Source organism: Brachyistius frenatus, unplaced genomic scaffold (assembly GCF_029030835.1).
Source record: "Brachyistius frenatus isolate BFR_SWC_R1_liver_20210118 unplaced genomic scaffold, ASM2903083v1 Contig_175, whole genome shotgun sequence".
Classification (NCBI taxonomy): Eukaryota; Metazoa; Chordata; class Actinopteri; family Embiotocidae; genus Brachyistius; species Brachyistius frenatus.
In genome coordinates, this window is record NW_027210774.1 from 424,457 (window position 1) to 446,769 (window position 22,313).

The 22,313-nt window shown below is 40.1% G+C and overlaps 1 protein-coding gene across 1 annotated transcript; it reads left to right on the top strand.

Annotated features, from left to right (window-relative positions):
• The first annotated feature begins 348 nt into the window (after positions 1-348).
• Positions 349-20,767, top strand: rin3 (Ras and Rab interactor 3). The gene is made up of 15 exons (XM_069717463.1): positions 349-430; positions 2,102-2,224; positions 5,952-6,501; positions 7,697-7,808; positions 7,960-8,032; positions 8,170-8,261; positions 8,755-9,832; positions 13,719-13,899; positions 14,056-14,227; positions 14,575-14,696; positions 14,785-14,971; positions 17,774-17,905; positions 18,076-18,242; positions 19,095-19,209; positions 19,693-20,767. The coding sequence occupies exons 2-15, from the start codon at positions 2,190-2,192 to the stop codon at positions 19,959-19,961; spliced, it is 3,285 nt and encodes a 1,094-aa protein (XP_069573564.1). The 5' UTR covers positions 349-430; positions 2,102-2,189; the 3' UTR covers positions 19,962-20,767.
• Positions 20,768-22,313: the final 1,546 nt, after the last annotated feature.

Consider the following 22,313-nt stretch of genomic DNA (forward strand, 5'->3'; position numbering starts at 1 on the left):
TGATATTTAGAGGTAATAGTCTGCGTTAATAAAAAGAGGCTGCTGAACTGAAGGCACAGCCAGGTGGTGGCCTTAAGTAGGCAACACTGAGCGGTTGTTGAAAACCACTGATATTACACCAAATTGGGGCGCAATAATTATGCACAGGCCTACAAAAACAACACATGAAGGTAGCCCAAGGGCCGCAAAACACCCTGCACTCCACAGCTTGATAGTTACCCACATTAATTACATTACGTGAAGTAACATCTGGCAGACTTGCACCCACATTCTAAATGACTGATGACATCACATTAGATTTGACCTTCATTGTATGCATTTCACTTTTTTTTTTTACTGCAGGACTATTCCAATTTTGGACCCGACTAGCAACGAGCTAGTGAACATATAGGGGAGCATTTGGCAGCTGAAAAGTTGTTGGAGACCAAAGGTGAGTTAATATTCAACATGGGTTTAGCAGGTGGACAGAGACACGACTCAAAATAAAAGGTAATATGTAAATGGGTAACTGTTTGCTAACACAATCACCAAAAAAAACTTTGAAAGTGTGGGCAGCGCCGTTTTTAAAGCTTATTTTGCGGCCCTAGATAAATTGGAGCTTCACAGCTGTACTGATTAACATTTGTACAAACATCTTACCAAAACAAACTCTGAAGGTGACAATATCAGTGCCCTTTATTCTCAGCTGTGTTTACCACAAGTCAGAGTTGTGACCATAGTGCTACTATAAGAATTCATGTTCGTCCTTCACACCCTCCTCCCCCGATCACCAGGACCATCTCTCGACGACATTTCTGTGATGAAACAGTGAAGTGAAATGACTGACCGTGTCTCTTGGTGTGTAATAGAGTTTGTTGTTCTATTCCAGGGTACTGTAACTACAGTGTAAAGCTCTGTATCATAGCTCCTCCTAGTGGTTTCTCGCCGCTGATGGAAATCTGCGTGCAGTTAACTTTACACTTAAATATGTTCAACTGAGCAGAGAGTCTGCAGAGTCAAAGCCAGTATGATCACGGGTGTTCACACAGGAAGCAGCTGCAAAGTCAAGTCGCCACGCATGGCTGCACTGACTGCATTGTTGTGTATGTGTCTGTCACTGACCACATATGCAAAGACCTTACCTTGAACATCTGTGGTTTTTACAATAAATAAAAGAGCTCTGGGACCGACAGGTTATCAAGGAGATTGGGGGCATTTTATTTTGCTTGTGGGCTGTAGGTTCAAAGTAAAAAACTTTAAAAAGCATGGTGAATTGATTAAACGGTAATGTGAACGAACCAAAGAGAGAGAATGATCTTAAGAGCATACATCTGTAACAGATGTAACTGCTGCGCGTTGTAATGTCAGGATTCAAATTGTGTCTTCATGTTTGACTATTTTGAAAATGTTTAGTCTTTTCTCCTAGTTTTAATCCAAGAAAAAGCATCTGAAAGGTTATGGATACTTAACAGTGAAAGGCACATTTCTAAGTATCAATCCAGTTTCTTGAAAAAAAAAATCCTCCGTAAAAGGGATTATACACGAGAGAGGAGATGAGCAAGTCACAGGAGGTGGGGAAGATGAGAACCACAAGCAGTGGCATGGAAAGACGCAAATGGAGAGGGGTCCAAAAAAAAAAGTGACGCTTTGAAGAAACATGAAGTTGAACATTCCACAGTTTGAATGGGGGAAGCATCTGGAAAACTTTAAAAGTAGAGGGGGGGAGGAGAGAAGGAAGAAGAGGAGGAGGCTACATTTAGGCCACACATACGGGATACCAGTGCAGTCGTATGTCTATAAAGAAAGAACTGACAAAAGAAAAATTAGATTTGACCACAAAATTTTGATGATTGGATAACTTCATTACTCGAAAAAAGAGTAGCACTGCTAGGATCAGAGTGAGAAAGCATTAACGCACGAGACAGAAGACTGTGTGTCAGAAGCAAAAAAAAGAAAAAGAAAGAGAGTAGGGGAAGTCTGACCAAAGTGCTCGGCCTCTTCCTGCCTGATGATCAGCTCAGGAAGTTGTGGCAGAAACAGAGGGGAGGGCTGACACACACATATAAACAGATTTTCCCTTTCCTTTTAGTTTGTCCTTATTCAGTCCTGCTTCGATCAACAGAAAGAAGAAAAAAAGGGGGCTGAGAAGAGGTGGGGTTTTCGATGGATCTGAGAGAGACGGAGCAGTCGAACACTCAATCTGTGGAAATATGATGGAAACCAGCGTTGTTTCCCAGGACACCGGGTAAGTTTGAGATGCGTGACCATGTCGCTGTGTGAAAATACAGAGCTGGAACTGTATTCTGTCGAGGCAAGAGCGGGGGGGGGGTGTTGTAACTGTCATGGGAGGGAGGGGGAGTCGAAGGTCGACAGTCAGGGCAGGAAAAACAGACGTGATGAGTCACTGACTAATAAATAGGTCAATGACTTTTCTGAGTTTTCGGAACATCCTATTTTCTGTTGTTTTACCAAATCTAATTTCGAACATGTCTAAAATCTAGTTTCAGTTTGTTACAGGAAATCTGACATTTGGGTTTGTTTTTCCCACTTGTTATGGTAGAATCTGAAGGGTTGAAAGTTACCACTAAGCACTTGAAAAAAGTAGATCAGTGTGGCATGCGAAAATTTGAAAGCATGTTAGATTTCAAGTATAGACAGTCAAATGTTTGAATGACAAATTAATATTTCAGTATCTAACTACCTAAAGTTCAATCTTTTCAAGTGTTGATGTAAAGGAAAAATTTAATTTAGGTTTCCTTTTGCTAGTCAGTCTTACTTGGACTTAGTTTAACTCAACTAAGTCCACATAAGAACATGTTCCACATTTTTTTTATACATTAATTGTTCTGTTTTATTTAACTTTAGAAGATTTTTTTTTCTTCAAGGTAGAAATTGTAAGTCATAATAAAATAAATGTAATTTAATTTCAGACCAAGTACGAGAATTATGATGTCTTTGTATTACCCTGAAGGTTATGTTGGGTAATGCAATGTTAGTGGTGGGTGAAGTATTCTGAGCCTTTTCTTAAGTAGACATACAGTTGTAGGATACTTTGCTAAATATACAGTACTATTAGAAGTAAATGTACTGAATTGGAAATCCTTTGTGTAAAAACACTTAATTATTTACGAGAAAATATAATCCAAGTATCAAAAGTAAAGTCATGAAGGAAGGTCGCTCCTCTGAAGATAATATATAACCATATATATGGTATTAATGGATTATTATTTACAAAGCATTAATGTGTAAACAGCTTTTACTGTTATTGTTGGTTTAGATGGAGCTAATCATTTTATATCATTTTGGGTAGTTTAAGATCTGTTGTGGAGTACAAAGATATAGTTGCATGAAATGAAATAAAGTTGATGAAATTTGTACTTAAGTATGGTACTTGAGTAAATGTACTCGGTTTCATTCCATAACTGACTAAAGTAACAGTGTGCTATACAGGCCTGCAAAGAAATCTCACGTCATACATTTAAAACAATTGCTAAATATAATTCTAACACTTCCCTATCTATATAAATACATGTGTAATAAATGAACATTTGTTGTCTCCAAATGTTATCAAAATATAAGTCGAATGCTGGAATCCAGGATGTTGGTTCTGTGTTTAACTGACAACTACAATTTCTACTGCCATCACTGCTCTAAACATGAGGTTTATTAATCCCCGAGGGGAACAAATTTTTTCACGACAGCAGCATACAGGAAGCAATAAGATGATAAATAGCTGACCTAATGGTTATTTTACTCCTTTCCTGTCAGCCCGCATGACGCAAAAACAGGCCTCGGGTGTGTCTTGTAATATATGATTGACTCAGTTTGTAAACTATTCCTCTTAAATCCCTACAAGATTTTTACAGGTTTAAAACGTTTGAACAGACTGAATTCAGCAATTTTAGGTAACTCGTATTTGGATTGTGCGTTTGCGTGGATCGTTTTTCTCCAGCTCAAAAACGAAGCTCAGTATAAACGTTGAGATAGTTGGAAGTTCAGTCGGGGGGAAAAACGGCGTGTTACATTAGTCTTCTGATGTAATACATACGAAGTTTGCCTACAACATACAAATTATCTGCTGTAATTTCCAATACCAGTTTGCATGTTCTCCCTGTGCCTGTGTGGGTTCCCACCAGGCACTCCGGCTTCCTCCCGCCGTCCAAAGACACGCATGTCAGGTTAACTGGTGATTCTACAATTTGCCCTTCAGGTGTTGGTGCAAGCGTGAATGGTCTTTGTTTCCGTCTTGTCTCTATGGGTTGGCCCTGTGATAGACTGGCGACCTATCCAGGGTGTACCCTGCCTTTGCCCAAAAAGTGAGCTGGGATAGGCTCCTGCCCCTCCGTGACCCTGTTCAGGATAAAGCGGGTATAGATGATGGATGGACGGATGGATGGAATTTCCAATAACTGCCTTGCGCTTACCAAAGGGAAACTCATTGGACTGATCCACCCTTGATACAACTGTATTAAAGGTCACTGATGTGATTTATAAAACTAAGAAAACTTGGAAAACCAAGTTATGAGTATGCTCTGGTATCTAATGCAATGCTGGACGAGTCTAACTATAAATGTCTTGGAGATTAAACAAAAGTAGAATGTGTGGTCATACATACAAGTTATTTAAATCAAGGTTACTAAACCAATACAGTTGTTCCCTGTCATCTGAAGGCAAGGTGGAGTTACGTGGTTGCCTGGTTTTGCGTCACAGGGAAATGTTGCAACCTGCCATACAATAGCCAATTTAACATTCAACGTTTTAAACATCAGTGTGGCATTAATGTCAGATGATCATGATTGTAGCTTCTATCCAAATGCTGATCGCTCAAATTCAAGACATTTTTTTTTTTATTCCCACACTGACTCCACCGGTAAGGCCCGGCGTGTTGCACTCGACTCTCTCCGTCCTTCATGTTCTCACAGGGCAAAGGTGAGGATAAGAGACAAAAACAGCCAAATTGCCTATCTAGTGCTAGTAACATTAACTAGCACCTAATTAGCCTTCTGAAAAATTAAAGAAGAGAATTAAAGAATTAAGAAACTATTTTTCTTCACATTAACTCTCGTAAACAACAACCAATGAATTAAGCCTGATACCTAGTTTGTATCCAAAACCTAATATTGTCCAAAAACTGTGGAAAAACATTAATTAGCAGCATTTTCTGGCAATTGTGGTTCAGTTTTAGTCAATCCCACACACCCCATCCTGCTGCCATAAATACTGCAGCTTTTATGTATTAAGATGAGGCTGAAAAAATAGTCACCGACAAATGCTCTACGATGTGTGGCAACAGGTTTCCTTTTTTCACATCAACATAACATTACGCTGTTCACCATATCAACCTTAAAAGGCGGCAGTCCATCAATATTGTGTTTACAGCTTGTTCTGCTGCCTTTAAGTAAAAAATAAAAAATGATTGCAGCTTTAAAGACTGCAGTCGTCCTTAAAGACTCTCAAACAAGGCTGCGAGTCACAAACATGGTGGGAGGTATAAATGGACAAGACACCGTTTTTGTTTTGGTATTTTCATAGAATTAGTTAACAGTAAGAAAATCTCTTTGATACCAGTTTTATCCTTCAAGCTGAGAGCAGAACAACTCTCTGTTTTGTGTCGTAAAGCAACCTCTGTTAAGGCAAAACAATGTAGCACATTCCTTAAACCGCTGCGTAACTAATACTCTCAACAACAGCTGCAGTTACTCAGTGAGAAACACGTCATGTGTCACAAACCTCTTGCAGTTCACAAGTTGAACTTAATCTGTTTCTGCGCTCAAGTTCTGGTGACCAGCTTCTGAGACTGAAATGGAGGTGAGCTATAAACAAATTCTCCACATGATCTTTCACCCTCTTGACTTTTAGCGGGTTTTTTTCTTTTCTTTTTTTTCTTTTGCAGCCACACAAATTCTCCACATGATCTTTCACCCTCTTGACTTTTAGCGGGTTTTTTTCTTTTCTTTTTTTTTCTTTTGCAGCCACACAAGCCCTCTGACAGGAGCACTCAACGCTCCATCCATCTCTTCACCTTCTCCACCTTCGCTGCCCTCTCACCCTCCAGCCAGGCCATGCCGACCCAAACCACCACCTCCTATAGTGAAGGCCTCCTCTCGACCTCCACTGCCGCCGTCTACCCCTCCATCCGTCCCTCCGTCCGTCCCTCCTCCTCTCCCTCTTGTCTCTACTCCTCCCTCTTTCTCCTCCAACCCTCTTCTGCCTCTTCCTGCATCTCTTTCTCCTACTCTGGTCTCTCTTTCTTCCCTGCTTCCTCTGCAGCCATCTGTCTCTTCTGATGGGACTCCTGCTTTTTCTCCTCCTCCTCCTCTACTTCCACCATTATCTCCTACAGTCTCATCCTCCACCTCCTTCTTACCACCCCCTCCACCTCCCCCTGTTATCCCACCATCTTCATCAGCTCCTTCTGTGCCGAGTTCTTTAGATAAGTTGGTTGGGAGCACATCTGTGTGGCAGCCCAAAGGACTGAGCCAAGACCAAAGCACTAGTATAATGGAGAAAGAGACAGCGGGGGTAAGACACACACTTCTACCCACTGTTTTCACATAACATCTCAATTAGAGTTTGCCTCTCTCTAAAAAAAAAAATTATTATTATTTTTTTTTAAATACAAGTTTTGGATGTCTTATGACAAATAACTGGAATTCTTTAACTTGCTCTGAAAGTTTTCTTTAACACGTTTGATGCAATTCTTAAAATAGAAGACTTTACTTTGTAGTTCTATAAGTTCCAAAGAGTGTCCGGTGAAGTTTCCCAGAAATAACTGTATAATTTGCAACTAATTATAGGGTAAAGAATATGTATAAACTTATGAGATATGTTTAGTTATGTTGAGTTTCTTAGTCGGTTATTATTTCAAGATGAATTTTCCTCTGTTCAATTGAAATGAATAGTTTAATATTCTCTTTAACTTTTGATGCTAGATAAGAAAATTCAGTACCATAACAGTGCAATACATTACCAAGTTCTATTTTATTTTCATATTTTTTGGGGATCATTGGTGACAAGGAGGCTGTGAGGGTTTCTTTAAAGAATGATGACCAATGATCCCAAAAAAATATAAAAATATAGAACTTGGTTGAACACAGCTGCGGGTCATTTTGACACGAGGACAACAGGAGGGTTAAGTATCTTCAGCAACAGGACATGTTCTGCTTAGCTCAGCGTAAGGACAGGAAGCAGAGAAAAAGTTTGAAATGTACATCTCGTATACCCCTCATTTTTTATATCAAACAAAACTGAAGAATCACGTGTATTTTTAAAACATTTTACACTACTTTCATCACTGAGAGATTACCAGGAATCAGCAGAGAGGCTGGAGTTTTAATGACCTATAACGAGCCTCTTTCAAAAAGTCTTGAGTTCATAGTTACACCATTTTGTTTTTAGGAAGTTATTGGAAACTATGACACTTGTTAAATAGAGATATTATCAATAATATCTGGCAGCTGTAGCAAAAAAATATTAGTATCAGCTTTTAAAAACGTACGAACTGATTAAGGCTTAATGCTTTCTTTTTCTGTTGCACGAACTATGATTATAAAAAAAAAAATCAAATACAATATTATAGAATTGAAACAAAATTATAGACTGTAGTGTTGCATACTGTCTGTGATTGTGCACATACTGTATTTCCAAAACAAGAGTCAGCATTTTACTGTAATTCACTGAACATCAATGTTATAACTACTCATTTTGACATTTACAGGCGTTCCTGGTTCACAGTACAGAGGACAGGGCCACAATGGTATTGGTACGCCTGCCTGATGAGCAGGGAGCACCGCTTGTACACAATCTGACGGTCAAACAACACAAGACGTGTACGTATTACGAACTAAAGCAGCGACTGCTTTGGACAGCTTCCATCGAAACTTGATGGTGGAAATACAAATTGCAAGAATTGTATGGCTGCTCACCAGATAACATTTCAGAGCAGTTAGTGATTTATTCTTAAATACATTTCTGTCTCAGTTGTCCATTTGGATGGTTCCTCTCTGGTTTTTGATGACATCTTCAAGCTGATCGCCTTCTACTGTGCCAGCAGGTAACGCATACAAATCTGCACGCACATATAATATTAACATACACACTATACATGCAGGACTCTGTTTTGTGATATAAGAACTTGCTTACACACAATACTGTTTTTTTTCTTTCTTTCTAATTGAATCTACCAATCAGGGACATCCTGGCTGTACCATTGAGGTTACCTCAAGCCATTTCCACAGCAACAAAGACCGAGGAGCTGGAGGTCATCTCAGCTTTGGGTGCAGGTAGATACATCTGTCATCAGCGGATTGGTCATGTTATCACAGGGCACAGCAATGAAAGATGGAAGGAAATGGTTCTGCATTGCATGAAAACACATAAACAACAACAGGATATACAGATGTTGAAAATGTCACAGAATGAATGCATGAACTTATTTCCTTTAACATTCATTTAAGCATACTATTTAAATAAGCTACTTCCAGTCCAAGAGAAAAAGTCAAGAAATACTGGACTATGAGCTGTAACTCTGACCTCCAAAAGAAAAATAAATCCCAATAAATGGACCGGGTGCCGTTTTTCAAAAGCTATTTCCCAGGTCAATAATGGACCATCAAGCTCAACAGTCAAAGTTTATATGTAATTGTATAACGTGACAAACAATTATAGGGAGCCAAAAGAATGTTTATACATTATCAATAAGGAAAATAAATGTGAAACTGATAAATTAACAAAACAAAACAATTGTTTTTTTGACACTGCCTGCTTCTGCTGTAGATTTCTGGACATCTGAAGTGAACCAACAGGCTAAGAACAAGGACCTGGTTTTGCATCAGAACCACACCATTCAACCCAGTGTGTACTTGTATGTCAACCCAGTCACTGTGGAAGAGAGGCCAAACAAAGACCTGAACCACTCCTCCATCTCCAAACATGATGTCATCACCCATCGGAACGCCACCTCCTCCTCGCAGAATGAAACGGCCTCACAGCTGGCAGGCTCGCAGGTTAAAGATCCGACTAAAACCACACCCAACCAGGACATTAAATACAAGCGCCCACCACCCCGACCTCCTTCCCTCAGTTCAGGTTCTGGGATGGGCCTCCTTTTCTCCCCTCCCCCCTTGCTTCAGACTTTATCTACAGGAACTTCAGAAGCTGAGAGAAAAGAGGAAGCAAAGGGAGGAGTAGAAGAGAGAAAGTCAATGTCAACGTCACCTCCTCCGTCGAGGCCTCCCGTCCCCCCGCAGAGCCGAGCTGCTCCTCCTCTGCCTCCTGCTCCTCTCCATCGTACCTCTTCCAGAAAAAGCACTGACCGAGAGGTAGGAGAGGGGACGGAGAGAGAGAAGGGACAAAATCCTGCAAAGAAAACTGAGAGCGAGGAGGGAGGTGAGAGAGGAAAGGAGAAAGCAGGAAATAAACCGGGTGTGCTTTGTGAAGGTGCTGAACAAGAGAACAGTAGCCAACATCAAGAGGAGGCAGTGAACGAGGATGGAGAAAAGAGAGGGAGAAAGAATGAGAAGGAGGAAAAAGAGGTGAAAATGGAGAATGAGGACAAGCAAAAGTCCAGTTCCCAGTGTCCACCATCAGTAAAGAAACCGTCTCGTCCAGTTCCTCCACCACGGACAAAAGCATGTCTCCCAGACTCACCTGCGTGCCCCAACCAGGCTGGAAGAGGATTAGCCAATCAGAACGCTGGGGTGAGAATACCCCCTCCATCCCCTGCCCGGCGACCAGATGTGTCACTGTACTCGCCACAGGGGAGTGCTGTGCTGGGAACTGACCCCGACTCCTGCTCTACCAGCAGCACAGAGGAAGAAGGAGAGCCCAACCAAGAACAGGAGCCAAACCACAAGTAGGTCCGAGTCTTTCACTGGGATGTGTTAAAGAGGAGGGAATTCAGTTGTCATGCACTGCAAAGAGGCATCTGTAAAACTGTTGTCGTTACACTTCAACTGCTAATAAGATTAGGTTTCACTCTTTCTATCATCTCTTTTTTTTTTTTTTTTTAATCCACACATGTGCAGAGCAAATTTTTTAAATCTTTCACTGTATATTCAGGAAAGGGACATTGTACCTTTGAGAATTTAAAAAAAAATTAAGCTCAGGCCTATATACGTAAGCATTTCTTCATTGAAATGAATACACACAACGGTTTGAAATACTTGATTTAAAGTCATTTAATATTGCCCATCGTCCTTTTAAATGTATTAGTGTTGTTTTTTTTTTTTAAGAAAAAATATATCTAACACCTAAACTTTACTATTTCACCTTTTTCCGTTATAAATCCAACTACTTTTTGCTAGTAGGTGTGGCCAACTTGTTTGCTATTTGGTGGACCGTTGGCACAACTCTGGCGATTTTGAGGAGCAAGCAGAAGTAAATTCCGCACACTTAAAGCTCCCAGTTTTTGAGTGTGCCTAATTTACTTTCCAATTGTTAATGAAATGGCCTATGCTGCAGTGCGTAAATTGCCCTAACCTTTTATGAGTAAATGATGCAGTGTCAAACTCTGTGGCCTTGCACGGCCGGCCAGATTACTAAACCACATGATGAAAAGGGCTTTTGAATTGTAACCCCTTGTATGTGTAATACAACTGCAGTGCATTTGTAATTAACCTGAGTGCCTTCAATATTTTATAGCTGAATGTGGCTATTGCCTCGTGACACGCGCCAACTGCCCGATTCATGATTAACTGAATCAGAAGGTTTCATGCAAGTGGGATTAAATATGTAGGACATCCACCAAACCTGTCGGTGAGATTTTGGATAGGTCTGTTCACGCGTGTTTTAATCCACTTAAGACATGAAAATAAACCTACTCCGTTTGTGCTGCACCTAAAATGACATTTTATTCATTTTCTGAATAAAACGGGAGTTATAACCTCTTGATCAAATTCATTGCATTTTCTGCTGCTGTGATTCAGCAGCACTTCGAGTCTTAAAAGAGACGTTATTATTATGAATTGAACTATATCAAATGGAAACCCAAAGCACTACTAATTAGGCTTAAATACACACTTTTTAAACTGAAATATAGATGATCCGTTACCCCCATCATTATGTAATTGTCCCCTCTGAAAGGTCTAAGGTCTGGGACACGCTGCCTCTGTGGCAAAAGCCTGGGGTTCCCAGAATGTCTTGATTTAATTTTTTCTGCACTCGTTAGCAGATTAGAGCAACCACACAGCCTGCTTGATACGCGTATCACGTGCAGTCATACCTCACTTCTGCAGTGTATCATCTAGAAAATGGACACTTATTTTTTTCACACGTGACGTGCGGGTTTTCCAGAAACAACTGGCAAAAGATCTTTGTTTGCATGTGCACTATATAATCGTAGCAAAAACCCAATGTAATTATATAATGCCAATAATTTAACAAGTGCAGGGCAGTACTTTTTCTCCCTCTGTCTATTTGCATCTCTCCTCGCTGTGTCGGTTTAAACAAGAGTAAAACAAAAATCACGTGACTGCTTTTTACAACTTACGCCATTCATTACTGATGGCCATTATCAAAGGGAAACTCATTGTAGAATGTAGCAGACACACTAGCAGTGTGGACACGTGCACATGAACCGCAGAATTACAGCGAGGGTAGACCTAATGGACCACCCACGCACGGTGTGTCCCAGGCGTAAACTAAGGGACTTACATTAGCTGCTACTGCTCGCATACAATTGCTTTGGTTAGCATTCGGAGCCTTTCGCTTTTTGCACGTTTTATCGTGTTGTAGAGCTCATTTTAAAGTTGCATTTTTCCCATCAATCTACACAAATAACCCATAATAACAAAATGAAAGTATGTCGAATTTTTTTTTTCCAAATTCAAAGTCTCTCATTTATACAAGTATTCATAAATCAGGCCTTTAAGGTAGAACAGCTAGATTGAGGACACTTTGAGTAAAAGACACATGATAGTTTGCCAAATGCCATTAATAGAAAAATGTTCTATTTAAGCAGAACTCTGTGTCTGGTGAACAATATGTCCTACTCATCGCCTGGATTTATAAAATCCCCACAGTGAAGCACAGCGGTGGAAGCTGTATCCTGCTACATGGAGAGATCCTTAAAGGACACCTCCGAAGCGCAACAACCTGAGATCAGAGTGATCATTCACATTTCAGTATGACAGTGAACGAAAACATACAGTCAAGATAACACTGGAGTTGCTTCAGGACAGGTCTGTGACCGTACTCAAGTGGCCCTGCTTAACCCTAGACTTAAACCCCATAGATCATCTTTGGAGAGAGCTGAGGATGGCAGTTCACAGTCTCTTTAGATCCAATTTAAAGGAGCATGACAGGATCTGCCAGGAAGAATTTGAAAAACCTCCCAGATTCCAGTTTGTAGCCAAGACGATTTGACATTGTAACTGCTGCCAGAGACTTTCACAAATTATTGAATGAAGGGTCTGAATACTTTTGTGAATGAGATTTATTATTCCCAGTTAGAGAAACTATATTCCAAAATCTAATTAGCAGTTAATTATGAGAAGCTTTCCACTGGTACATATTTCAGGCCACAAAATAAGGAATGACACAAGGTAAATGCTTTTGATTAAACTAACCCCAAGCAGACTTTTTATTTTGCCCAGCTAGTGAGGATCTCAGAATAGCAAAGTCTTATCTTTCCATTTTCTGGCATTTCAACATTTTCCTTTTTTTTTTTTTTTTTTTCTGGCGGGGGTTACGTTCCAAATAGAAACCGTGATAGGCGAAATCCGTGAAGTAGTAACCTTTATTTTACAATTGAAATAGATTGGACATTAAATATATCTACGTTACATATAGTCGTTGTGATTTTTCCGTGAAGCAGCGAGACCGTGAAAGGTGAAGTTATAGCGAGGGTTCACTGTACACTATTAGGTCTATTTATGTAGCTTTTGACTTAATATAGTTTCCTTACTGCCTTGGCATTTTAATCAAACTTTTCCAAAGAATTTGCCGAAGTTAAGTAGCCAAATTCATTCCCTATTGAGTTGTTGTAAGCAGCAACACGCTAACCCGAACCCTTGGCCTGCTCTAAAGTGGCACTTAATCGACATGATCTTTGAAAGGTTTCTCTGTAACTTTGTTTCAGCTTCTACCCAAGGTACATTTGGTGGACCACAAGTGTCTAATCTGGAACTCTTCTTCCTCTTAATGTAATTATGCACAGACTCGCATGCTCTGTAAAAATAGCAACTCGCTATTCACTGGTAAGACACAGCCCCATACAACCAATATAGGATAGTGGCCCTTCAGTACAGTAGCTTGTCTGCATGTTGCAGTATTATGTGAAGATGACTGACAGTAAATATTAGTTTCATGCAGCAGCGCCAATGGTGAAGTGCTGCTAATGTGGACACGCACGCAAGCGAGCCACAGCTCTGCAGCGTGATAGAGGGAACACACACACACCACACAGCCTGTGTGTGTGTGTGTGTGTGTGTGTGTGTGTGTGTGTGTGTGTGTGTGTGTGTGTGTGACCCCACAAGGGGCTTAGATTAAGTTTGATTCATTTAAGTTACTTAGCAACTTTTTCCCCCCATCTAAAATCAAATGAATTGCTGTGAACTTAACCTTTTATAGTTCCGCAAATAGAAAAATATTTCGGCTCTTTGATTCTCAAGCTAAAAACTGCAAAATACTAGAAAAACATTGTAAAGTACATGTGGAGGAAGCATACAAAATAGTGTGAAACAGAAAGGCGCTTGATATGGAATTACAGTTTCTTAGACTTTCTGTTTATTTCTTTTCAGTCGCCCTACAGAGAGACGCAGCCCCAAAGCAACAGTAAGGAGAACCCCCACGACTGTTATGTTGGGCCGAGCTCGCTACCGCTTGTCTACCGTCATCACCGGACTCATCAGTCACGACCGACGCCTCACGCAGCGCATCGTGGAGCTGGCCAGGGACCCTCTGAGCTACTTCGGTAACCTAGTGAGTACACAGAGTGGGGGAGGGGACTATTCTCACCTGTTTTGAATTTGAGTTCAGTCATGAGCTTGTATATCTAAATTCCTACAGATAACAACGACGTATTAAGACTCAAATTTAAATGGAAAAAAAGTAAAAATGTTCATACTTTGCATTTAGGTAAAAGAGCACCGTGCTTTCACCTTGGAGACCATGTCGAAGCATGCCTTCTCCACTGACCTGTTACAGGAGATCAGACAGATGATGACTCAACTGAAGAGTTATCTGCTGCAGAGTACAGAGCTGCAGGTCATGCTGGAGCCACAACATCAGTACACACAAGACAAACTAGGTAACTTAAAATTTTTAAAGAAATGCTTAATTTACGATTAAAAAAAAAAAAAAAAATTCTCATGAATTATTGAGATCTTGTGTGGAAGCCAAATAGGACATTTTAAAAAGCTTTTGTCTTTTAGTTCTTTACATTGTTTGTACTACATGTTTTCTGTGGGTCAGGAGAGAATAGCAGTGCTTTCAGCTTGGGTTTGGAAACCAAACATCTATGTCAGAAAGTATGTATCGAAAAGGGTGATCTCATGAAAGGGTACTATTGAGTTGATCCAAGTTATCTATTGTTTGTGAGTTCAGATATTAAGATTTGGAAATAAGAAACGTATTAACTAAATTGTGTCTTTGCAGAGAGCATAGTAGAGTCAGCTCTGTGTAAAAGTGTACTGAAGCCACTGAGGGAGCCCATATACGAGAGTCTGGAGAAACTGCACAACAACAGCAGCAGCCTGAAACAGCTGGCACAGAACCAGGTGGGACTGCACATGAGCTTTTTTTTTTTTTTTTTTTGGTAAATCTAAGTTTGTGATGCTGATGGTGTGTGTATTGTATGTATGTTAGTCTGTTGTCCTGGGCAGTACCACCACAGCATTGGGAATAACCACCGCTGTCCCTGAAGCCTCTGCCATGGAGAAGATCAGCATCAAACTAAACAATCTCCATCAGGAATATTCTCCCCAGAAAAAGATCGAGCTGCTGCTGAAGACCTGCAAAGTCATCTATGACTGCATGTCTGTCAGTTCTCCAGGTCAGAACTCTTCTGATTTATTTAATCTCTGAATCTTAACGTTCATCTAAAGTCACAATTTTTTGTCACATTGTAAAGCGAGAAGTAAACACACTGTACCTCACCTGGAGGCAGGTTATTTGCCTTGGCACTGATATAGAAAGCTACAAGATAGTGAACATGAACGCTAAACTCTTCTTAATGTGATCATAATATCCTCTTAGGTCAGTGGGAATATTGATTGTAATTCCAAATGTGGCCACTATGTCAGTCATCTGATGGGCCACCACTGTAAATGGGTTTGTGGTGATGCCCTTCCACTCATTAGATGTTTTCGTACCACAGGAACCTTTTCATAGTTGTAAGAACGGTGGGAGAAAGTACCCCCTTTTTTGTGTCCATACCATCAGAACTGGGAACCATTATAGTTCTTAGAACTTTGTTTTAAGGGACTTTTTCAAGCTTCTACTTCCAGTTTGGTACTTTTCCAGAACATGAGGAACTGTAGGTATACGGTGTTTGGTTTACCTTCCCATCAGATAGCCCTGTTATGTGGGAACTGAAGTCATTACAACGCTATCTTGAAAAACACCAGGCTCCCTTGACGAAAACAGTATTTTTTACCTTGCAGAACACAGGAGTTGTTATTCTACCAGGTGTAGACTTGCTGTGGGTGGGTCAGGAACAAAAACAAGGCCACCAAAAAAAAAAAAGTGTATGCTCTATTTGTAATATTTTCACCACTTTGTCTGTCAAGATACTTTATGATAATGACTTTAAAGCAAGTAAATGAAGAGAATATTGGACCAGTCAAGAATGGTCACAGAGTTGTTCCGAAGCCACTCCTTTGTTATTTTAGCTGTGTGCTTTGGGTCATTGTCTTGTTGGAAGGTGAACCTTCGGCCCAGTCTGAGGTCCAGAGCACTCTGGAAGAGGTTTTCTTCCAGGATATCTCTGTACTTGGCCGCATTCATCTTTCCTTCACTTGCAACCAGTCGTCCTGTCCCTGCAGCTGAAAAACACCCCCATAGCATGATGCTGCCACCACCATGTTTCACTGTTGGGATTGTATTGGGCAGGTGATGAGCAGTGCCTGGTTTTCTCCACACATACCGCTTAGAATTAACGCCAAAAAGTTCAATCTTGGTCTCATCAGACCAGAGAATCTTATTTCTCATAGTCTGGGAGTCCTTCATGTGTTTTTTGGCAAACTCTATGCGGGCTTTCATATGTCTTGCACTGAGGAGAGGCTTCTGTCGGGCCACTCTGCCATAAAGCCCCGACTGGTGGAGGGCTGCAGTGATAGTTGACTTTGTGGAACTTTCTCCCATCTCCCTACTGCATCTCTGGAGCTCAGCCACAGTGATCTTTGGGTTCTTCTTTACCTCTCTCACCAAGGCTCTTCTCCACGATTGCTCAGTTTGGCTGGACGGCCAGGTCTAGGAAGAGTTCTGGTCGTCCCAAACTTCTTCCATTTAAGGATTATGGAGGCCACTGTGCTCTTAGGAACCTTGAGTGCTGCAGAAATGATTTTGTAACCTTGGCCAGATCTGTGCCTTGCCACAATTCTGTCTCTGAGCTCCTTGGACAGTTCCTTCGACCTCATGATTCTCATTTGCTCTGACATGCACTGTGAGCTGTAAGGTCTTATATAGACAGGTGTGTGCCTTTCCTAATCAAGTCCAATCAGTTTAATTAAACACAGCTGGACTCCAATGAAGGAGTAGAACCATCTCAAGGAGTATCAGAAGAAATGGACAGCATGAGTTAAATATGAGTGTCACAGCAAAGGGTCTGAATACTTATGACCATGTGATATTTCAGTTTTTCTTAATAAATTTGCACAAATTTCTACATTTCTGTTTTTTTCTGTCAAGATGGGGTACTGAGTGTACATTAATGAGAAATAAAATGAACTTTTTTGATTTTAGCAAATGGCTGCAATGAAACAGAGAGTGAAAAATTTAAAGGGGTCTGAATACTTTCCGTACCCACTGTATAATGTCACCCGAGGTCACAGTGGCTGTTGGATACTGTTTTACAATTTTTTTTCACCTCTGATCATTTTCTAACTATCCTGACAGAAGCAGTTTATTTTTATAGTAACACATCTCAGCTGGTCATATTTAAAAAAAATACTTCACATTGGCTAAATAAATTGTCTATGGCTGTTTTTGGACTAATCTAACATGTAGATGCCAGTCTGCAAGCAAAGTACTGATTAAACATGAAAAGACAAATTTATTCTTTTTGTCTTGTAGGCAAATGGTACCTATGAAATATAACGGCAAACCTGCTTTTGATTATATTTATTCCCTATTTTCTCCCCAGTACATTTGATGCTGCGGGGGTTGTAGCTGAAAGAGAAAGGCTAAAACTGCCATTCATTCCATAAGAACACGTGAAATTAAACTTTAAAATCTGATTTTGCACATCTGTGAACTCATCACATTTGCAGGACATTACATCAGTGCAGTTATTAGTGTGGCTATTTGTGGTATTACACTGCACATTACGCATTCTGTTTATATTGTGTACATTTGCAGTGTGGTATGCTCCATAGACTATTTTAGTACTCTATTGTGACATGTTATTTGTATACCGCCTGTTTCCGTTGGTTCTATTTTTAACCCTAACCCAACCTAACGTTAATAGCTGGATCGGGAAACCGTGTGTTGTCTTATTGAGTTTTTAACCATCTTCATGTGACCACTTAGCGTGAACTCGTTTCTTAGGTTGAGACGGTTAAAAGAAAGATATCCTATGTTGAATCTGCTATCGGGCCTCTGGAGTTTATTTATTTGTGTGTGTGTGTGTGTTTAGGGCGGGCCCATGGCGCTGATGACTTCCTGCCTGTAATGATGTATGTCCTGGCTAGATCCAATCTTTCTGCCTTGCAGCTGGATGTTGAATACATGATGGAGCTGATGGACCCATCACTTACACTAGGAGAAGGTACACCGACAAATACATACATATAAACAGTGTATTTATATATGAATACATGTACACACAAACATTAAGTTTAAATCTGATAAACACCAGTATTTCCTGATATAGCTGTGTTCATGACATCATCGATAATGCCCTACTGTGTGTGTGTGTGTGTGTGTGTGTGTGTGTAGGTTCCTATTATCTGACCACTACTTACGGGGCGCTGGAGCACATTAAAACGTTTGACCAACAGAGGTCAGCAACACGGCAGCTCAGCAGAGAGGTTCAGGACTCTATCCACCGCTGGGAGAGACGACGCACACTAAACCAGGAGCGCATGGCCCAAGGATCTGTTCGGGTACGGGGGCACACACACACACACACACACACACACACACACACACACACACACACACACTGCATTATCTACAATGTCAGACTCCGTGATTAGAAACTGTCACAGTGACTCACATGATCAAATAGACACTGAGGATTTGATGCAGCCAGTCTATGTACCATGAAGGACAATATAATTATGGAAATGCAATATGTATCAACAAATGTTTCCAAATAAGAAGGCATATTTGTAAACCCGAAAATAAGCAGAAGGTTTGAGGATTTGCAAACATTAAAAAACCAAACAAACGTTGACATGTAAAATGAGGAAGATATATGTTCTGCACTATTTCTAGGTTAGCAATCAAACTAAAGTAAATTTGTGTACAGCAAAGTTGTTTTAAGTCCATTGAAGCAGTGTTCAGATGACGGGTGGAGACTTGATCAGGCCGATCAAACTGCGCCCATTGTTCACCTGTTACAAATGCAGCTGTGTCTCATCCAGTACATTGTTGATTCGTAGCATTGTTATAGTGGGAAACAGAACTAAGATGGGACTCTGATGTGTGTTGAAAAATTGCATAAGATAAACAAACAAAAAAGACAAACCCAAGGGAGGCTTTGGTGAAACAAGCTCCAGCCTGTGATTGAAATCACTAAACAGCTGCTTTGTAGGAGGAATTTGTAGGTAAACCTCCACACACACACAAAAAAAGAAGACGAATGGAGGAAAAAATAACCATCCTAAACTAACAAACCTACTGTAACGTGACGTGAACACGTCGGAGCACCGGGTCCGACATGACACGAGAACAAAATCTAGGTAATATTGTGTGCAAGTTTGTGTGTAACTGTTTTCTTACGTGTTCTTTAGGACTTCCTGACAGTGTGTTGTCCTGAGATTGGAACCAACCCAAAAACTATGGGTGTCCTCCCCACGACGACGATCCAACAGCTAGTCGAGCAGTGTGCTGCATTCTTTGAGCAAGGTGAATGTCTGAATTATACAATATTACTCTTTTCAGTTGACAAAACTTGCTTTTTCAAACTATTAATTGTGCTATTCCTGGACTGAATAATGCGCTTCCATTAGGCTGGGGAATTTGCAAGATAGAGATTTTTTTTTCTTCTCTAAAAGTATAAACATTGATCCAGCAAAAGATGAGCTATCCTGGCCTTGGCTGCGAACTATGAAATCCTACACTTTAGCAAGGCAGCTTGCTGAAATTTATCTTCAGGACTATTTTCTCTTGGTGCACTCGTGTGCAACAGGGAAATGAGAAAATAAGAAAAGATCGAATGAAAATAGAGCAGGAGGAAAAGCAACAAGTAATATTTGAGCAGTGTTTAAGGTTGTGAATGTGAAAAAAAAGTGTTCTTTGTATGTGGTAGGGTTATTGTCACTCTATTATATTATCACTGCATTGTTATTTCAGCAGGTAGTGTCATGCCTCCTTGTTTGTCTTCCCCAGACTCGTATACACTCAGTCTATATAAGAATGGTGTTCACCAGCCAGTAGCGCCTACAGAGCTGGCCATCAGTGTTAAGAACAGCTGCCAACCAGGAACCTACTGCTTTGTCTACCATCCTATCGGCCAACTCGGCAATCACCCGACCCGCAGCTGCCCCACTGACCCGCCCCCAGCTCCACCTGAACAAAGCTTCTTACCAGCTGATGCTGCTGTTGTTGTCAGTACTGCAGAGCCAGAGGCGGAAGAGGAAAGTTTGATCTCCTTGTAATTGCTCCAGCATCACAGGTGGCAACAGATGTATCGCTATGGTAACTACATCCATGTGGCTCACAGCATTGTTGTGGTGAGTGCTTCAACACAATATGTTTTTTTTTTTTTTTTTTTTAAGCCGTTTCAATCTCAGCTCTCGCTTGAAATATTGATCTAATTGAAACTTGGACTTTTTTTTTTTTTTTTTTTTTTAAGTGCAACTGATGTGCACCAGTGCATGCAAGGTAACATTAAATATATGTGATGAAACAAAAGTAGCATAGCTCCTTTCTTTTTAATTGATTTTATATGAACTTCAGTGCATCACCAGAGACAACTAAAAGAAGACAATAGAGATAAAAGGCTGATTTTTTTTTTTTTTTTTTTATCTCAACAAGAGGTCTGGAACCTCTGGGAATGCAGGAGGATGTGGTATTATATATAAAAATACATGTAATGGAAAAATGCACATATTGTATCATGTTTATACTTTATTCTTCTCGCTGAAGTACAAGCCTTCTGCCTCAAACGGTAATGGACTGTATTATTACTGATTACTTGTTTCAGGAATATATTAACAGGAAAAATCTCATTTCTAAATAAAGGTCGACCACATTTAGATCAATATTAACTTTTTGGAAGAACGGCTGCTAAAACACCTTAAAGGGAAGAAGGGATAATTCTTATTTAAAGCACAGGTTCAGTAGCAGCTGTATGGACCAACAACTTTCTAAATCCACAAGAAGCTTTAAGAGATTTCATTTCACAGTTTGTCTTCTAAAAAGCGATATTGGCTGTATTGTAAATAAACTATCTTTTATAACTTGTTAATGCTGTCCCTTGGTTGTGTTGACATTTTCCATAAAGGAGTTTCAGTGTTTAACAACTACAGTATAAAGTATAACACTATTGGACAATAAGGACTCAGAAATCCTCTACAGAGCAGTTATAACCCAATAATAAGTCAAACTTGTGGGTTGCCAGGTTGTGGAAAAAAAAAAAAGCTTTAATTATTTTAAGTATAACAAACATTTCAGACTGCATTATCACCATATAAAATGAATAAATACTGACCTAAGGGCTTTTTGCAGCCTGGAAACTACAAATATGTTCTTATCAGCACAAATACAACAACAAATCTGTAAGGTATGACTTACTACCCACAAATAAAGCAATTATTTACTCAACCAACACAAAGAAAATACAAAGAAGGGAACAAAATTGAGAGAAGAAATAATGAAGGGAAAAAAATTACATATAAATAATAGACTTTATTCAGGTAAGTGATTATACATATGCTTGACTATGTTTATTTGTAAGTGTTTTACACTTGCACTCGTCGAAAAAAATTAAGCCAAAAAGGAAGTGCCTCAAAATACAATACCACTGAGGGCTGCTAGAGGTTGGCTTCAATCAACTCCAATTTAAAAAGAGTAGACCTCTCATGAAATACAAAGTCAATACATTTTTCCCACAAGTCATTATGTTGTCATTAGTTAAATTCACTCCTGATCAGTGCTCCCACGGGCCTTCTGAAAATAATTCCACAATTAAATAAATACTAGGCCTCCAAAAGAGGTATGTTTGGGTGTGTACCTGGTTTGAATGACCCCATTAGGGTGCAGGTTGGTTTCAACTAAAGGTGGGTGGGCATAGTGTCCTCAGGTTCTCAGTCAGATCCAAAATAAGATCCAAATAAAGTCATTTCTGTCTCTAAAAAAAACAAGATGAAGACAGACAAAAATGCCAGACCCAACGCTTCAAAGCAGGAGTTCACAAACCACCGGGTGACATCACAGTGGTTTGCTGCATGGTGTTTTATTTAAATGTATGAGACATGACAGACCATAATGGACCTTTTTAGACAAGCCAGACACTAAGCAGCAAGTGAGTCATATGGTGCAGAAAGACTCTATCTCTTGCACATCTTTTTTCAATGTGATCTAAATATATTTTCTCATTGATAAATTCATTACCAATTCAGCAGGGGGATACAGATGGGAGTTTTTGACTCAGGCTTTGTGTCTGAAGCTTGTTATCCACTGTAAAATGTGAGAGCTGCGGAGCCATTGTTAACTCAAGCTGCTTCCTGTCTGCAGATCATTATTTCCAACAAGGTCCATAACAAGGTCCTTAAATGGTGACAAGCTTCCTGTAATCAACTCTGCAGAATCTCCACCATTATCACCCTTAGTCTCATTTCTATTTCAGCTTCCATCCACACACAGATATTGTTTCATGAGCAAGGGGCAAAGTATGAAATATGTGCAGGTCAATGGATACATCCAACTTACGGATGGAAGGTTTTCTCAATGGTGATATACTAACAAGGTGTCTTTTATATAGTAGAAACGGTTGACTTCCATGAAAA

Bases quoted from the DNA above. Each gene is read 5' to 3' on its own strand.
- rin3 (XM_069717463.1), top strand. From the start codon at position 2,190: ATGATGGAAACCAGCGTTGTTTCCCAGGACACCGG. The intron at 9,833-13,718 runs GTAGGTCCGAGT...ATTTCTTTTCAG, and splicing joins GAACAGGAGCCAAACCACAA to TCGCCCTACAGAGAGACGCA. The intron at 19,210-19,692 runs GTGAATGTCTGA...TGTCTTCCCCAG, and splicing joins TGCTGCATTCTTTGAGCAAG to ACTCGTATACACTCAGTCTA.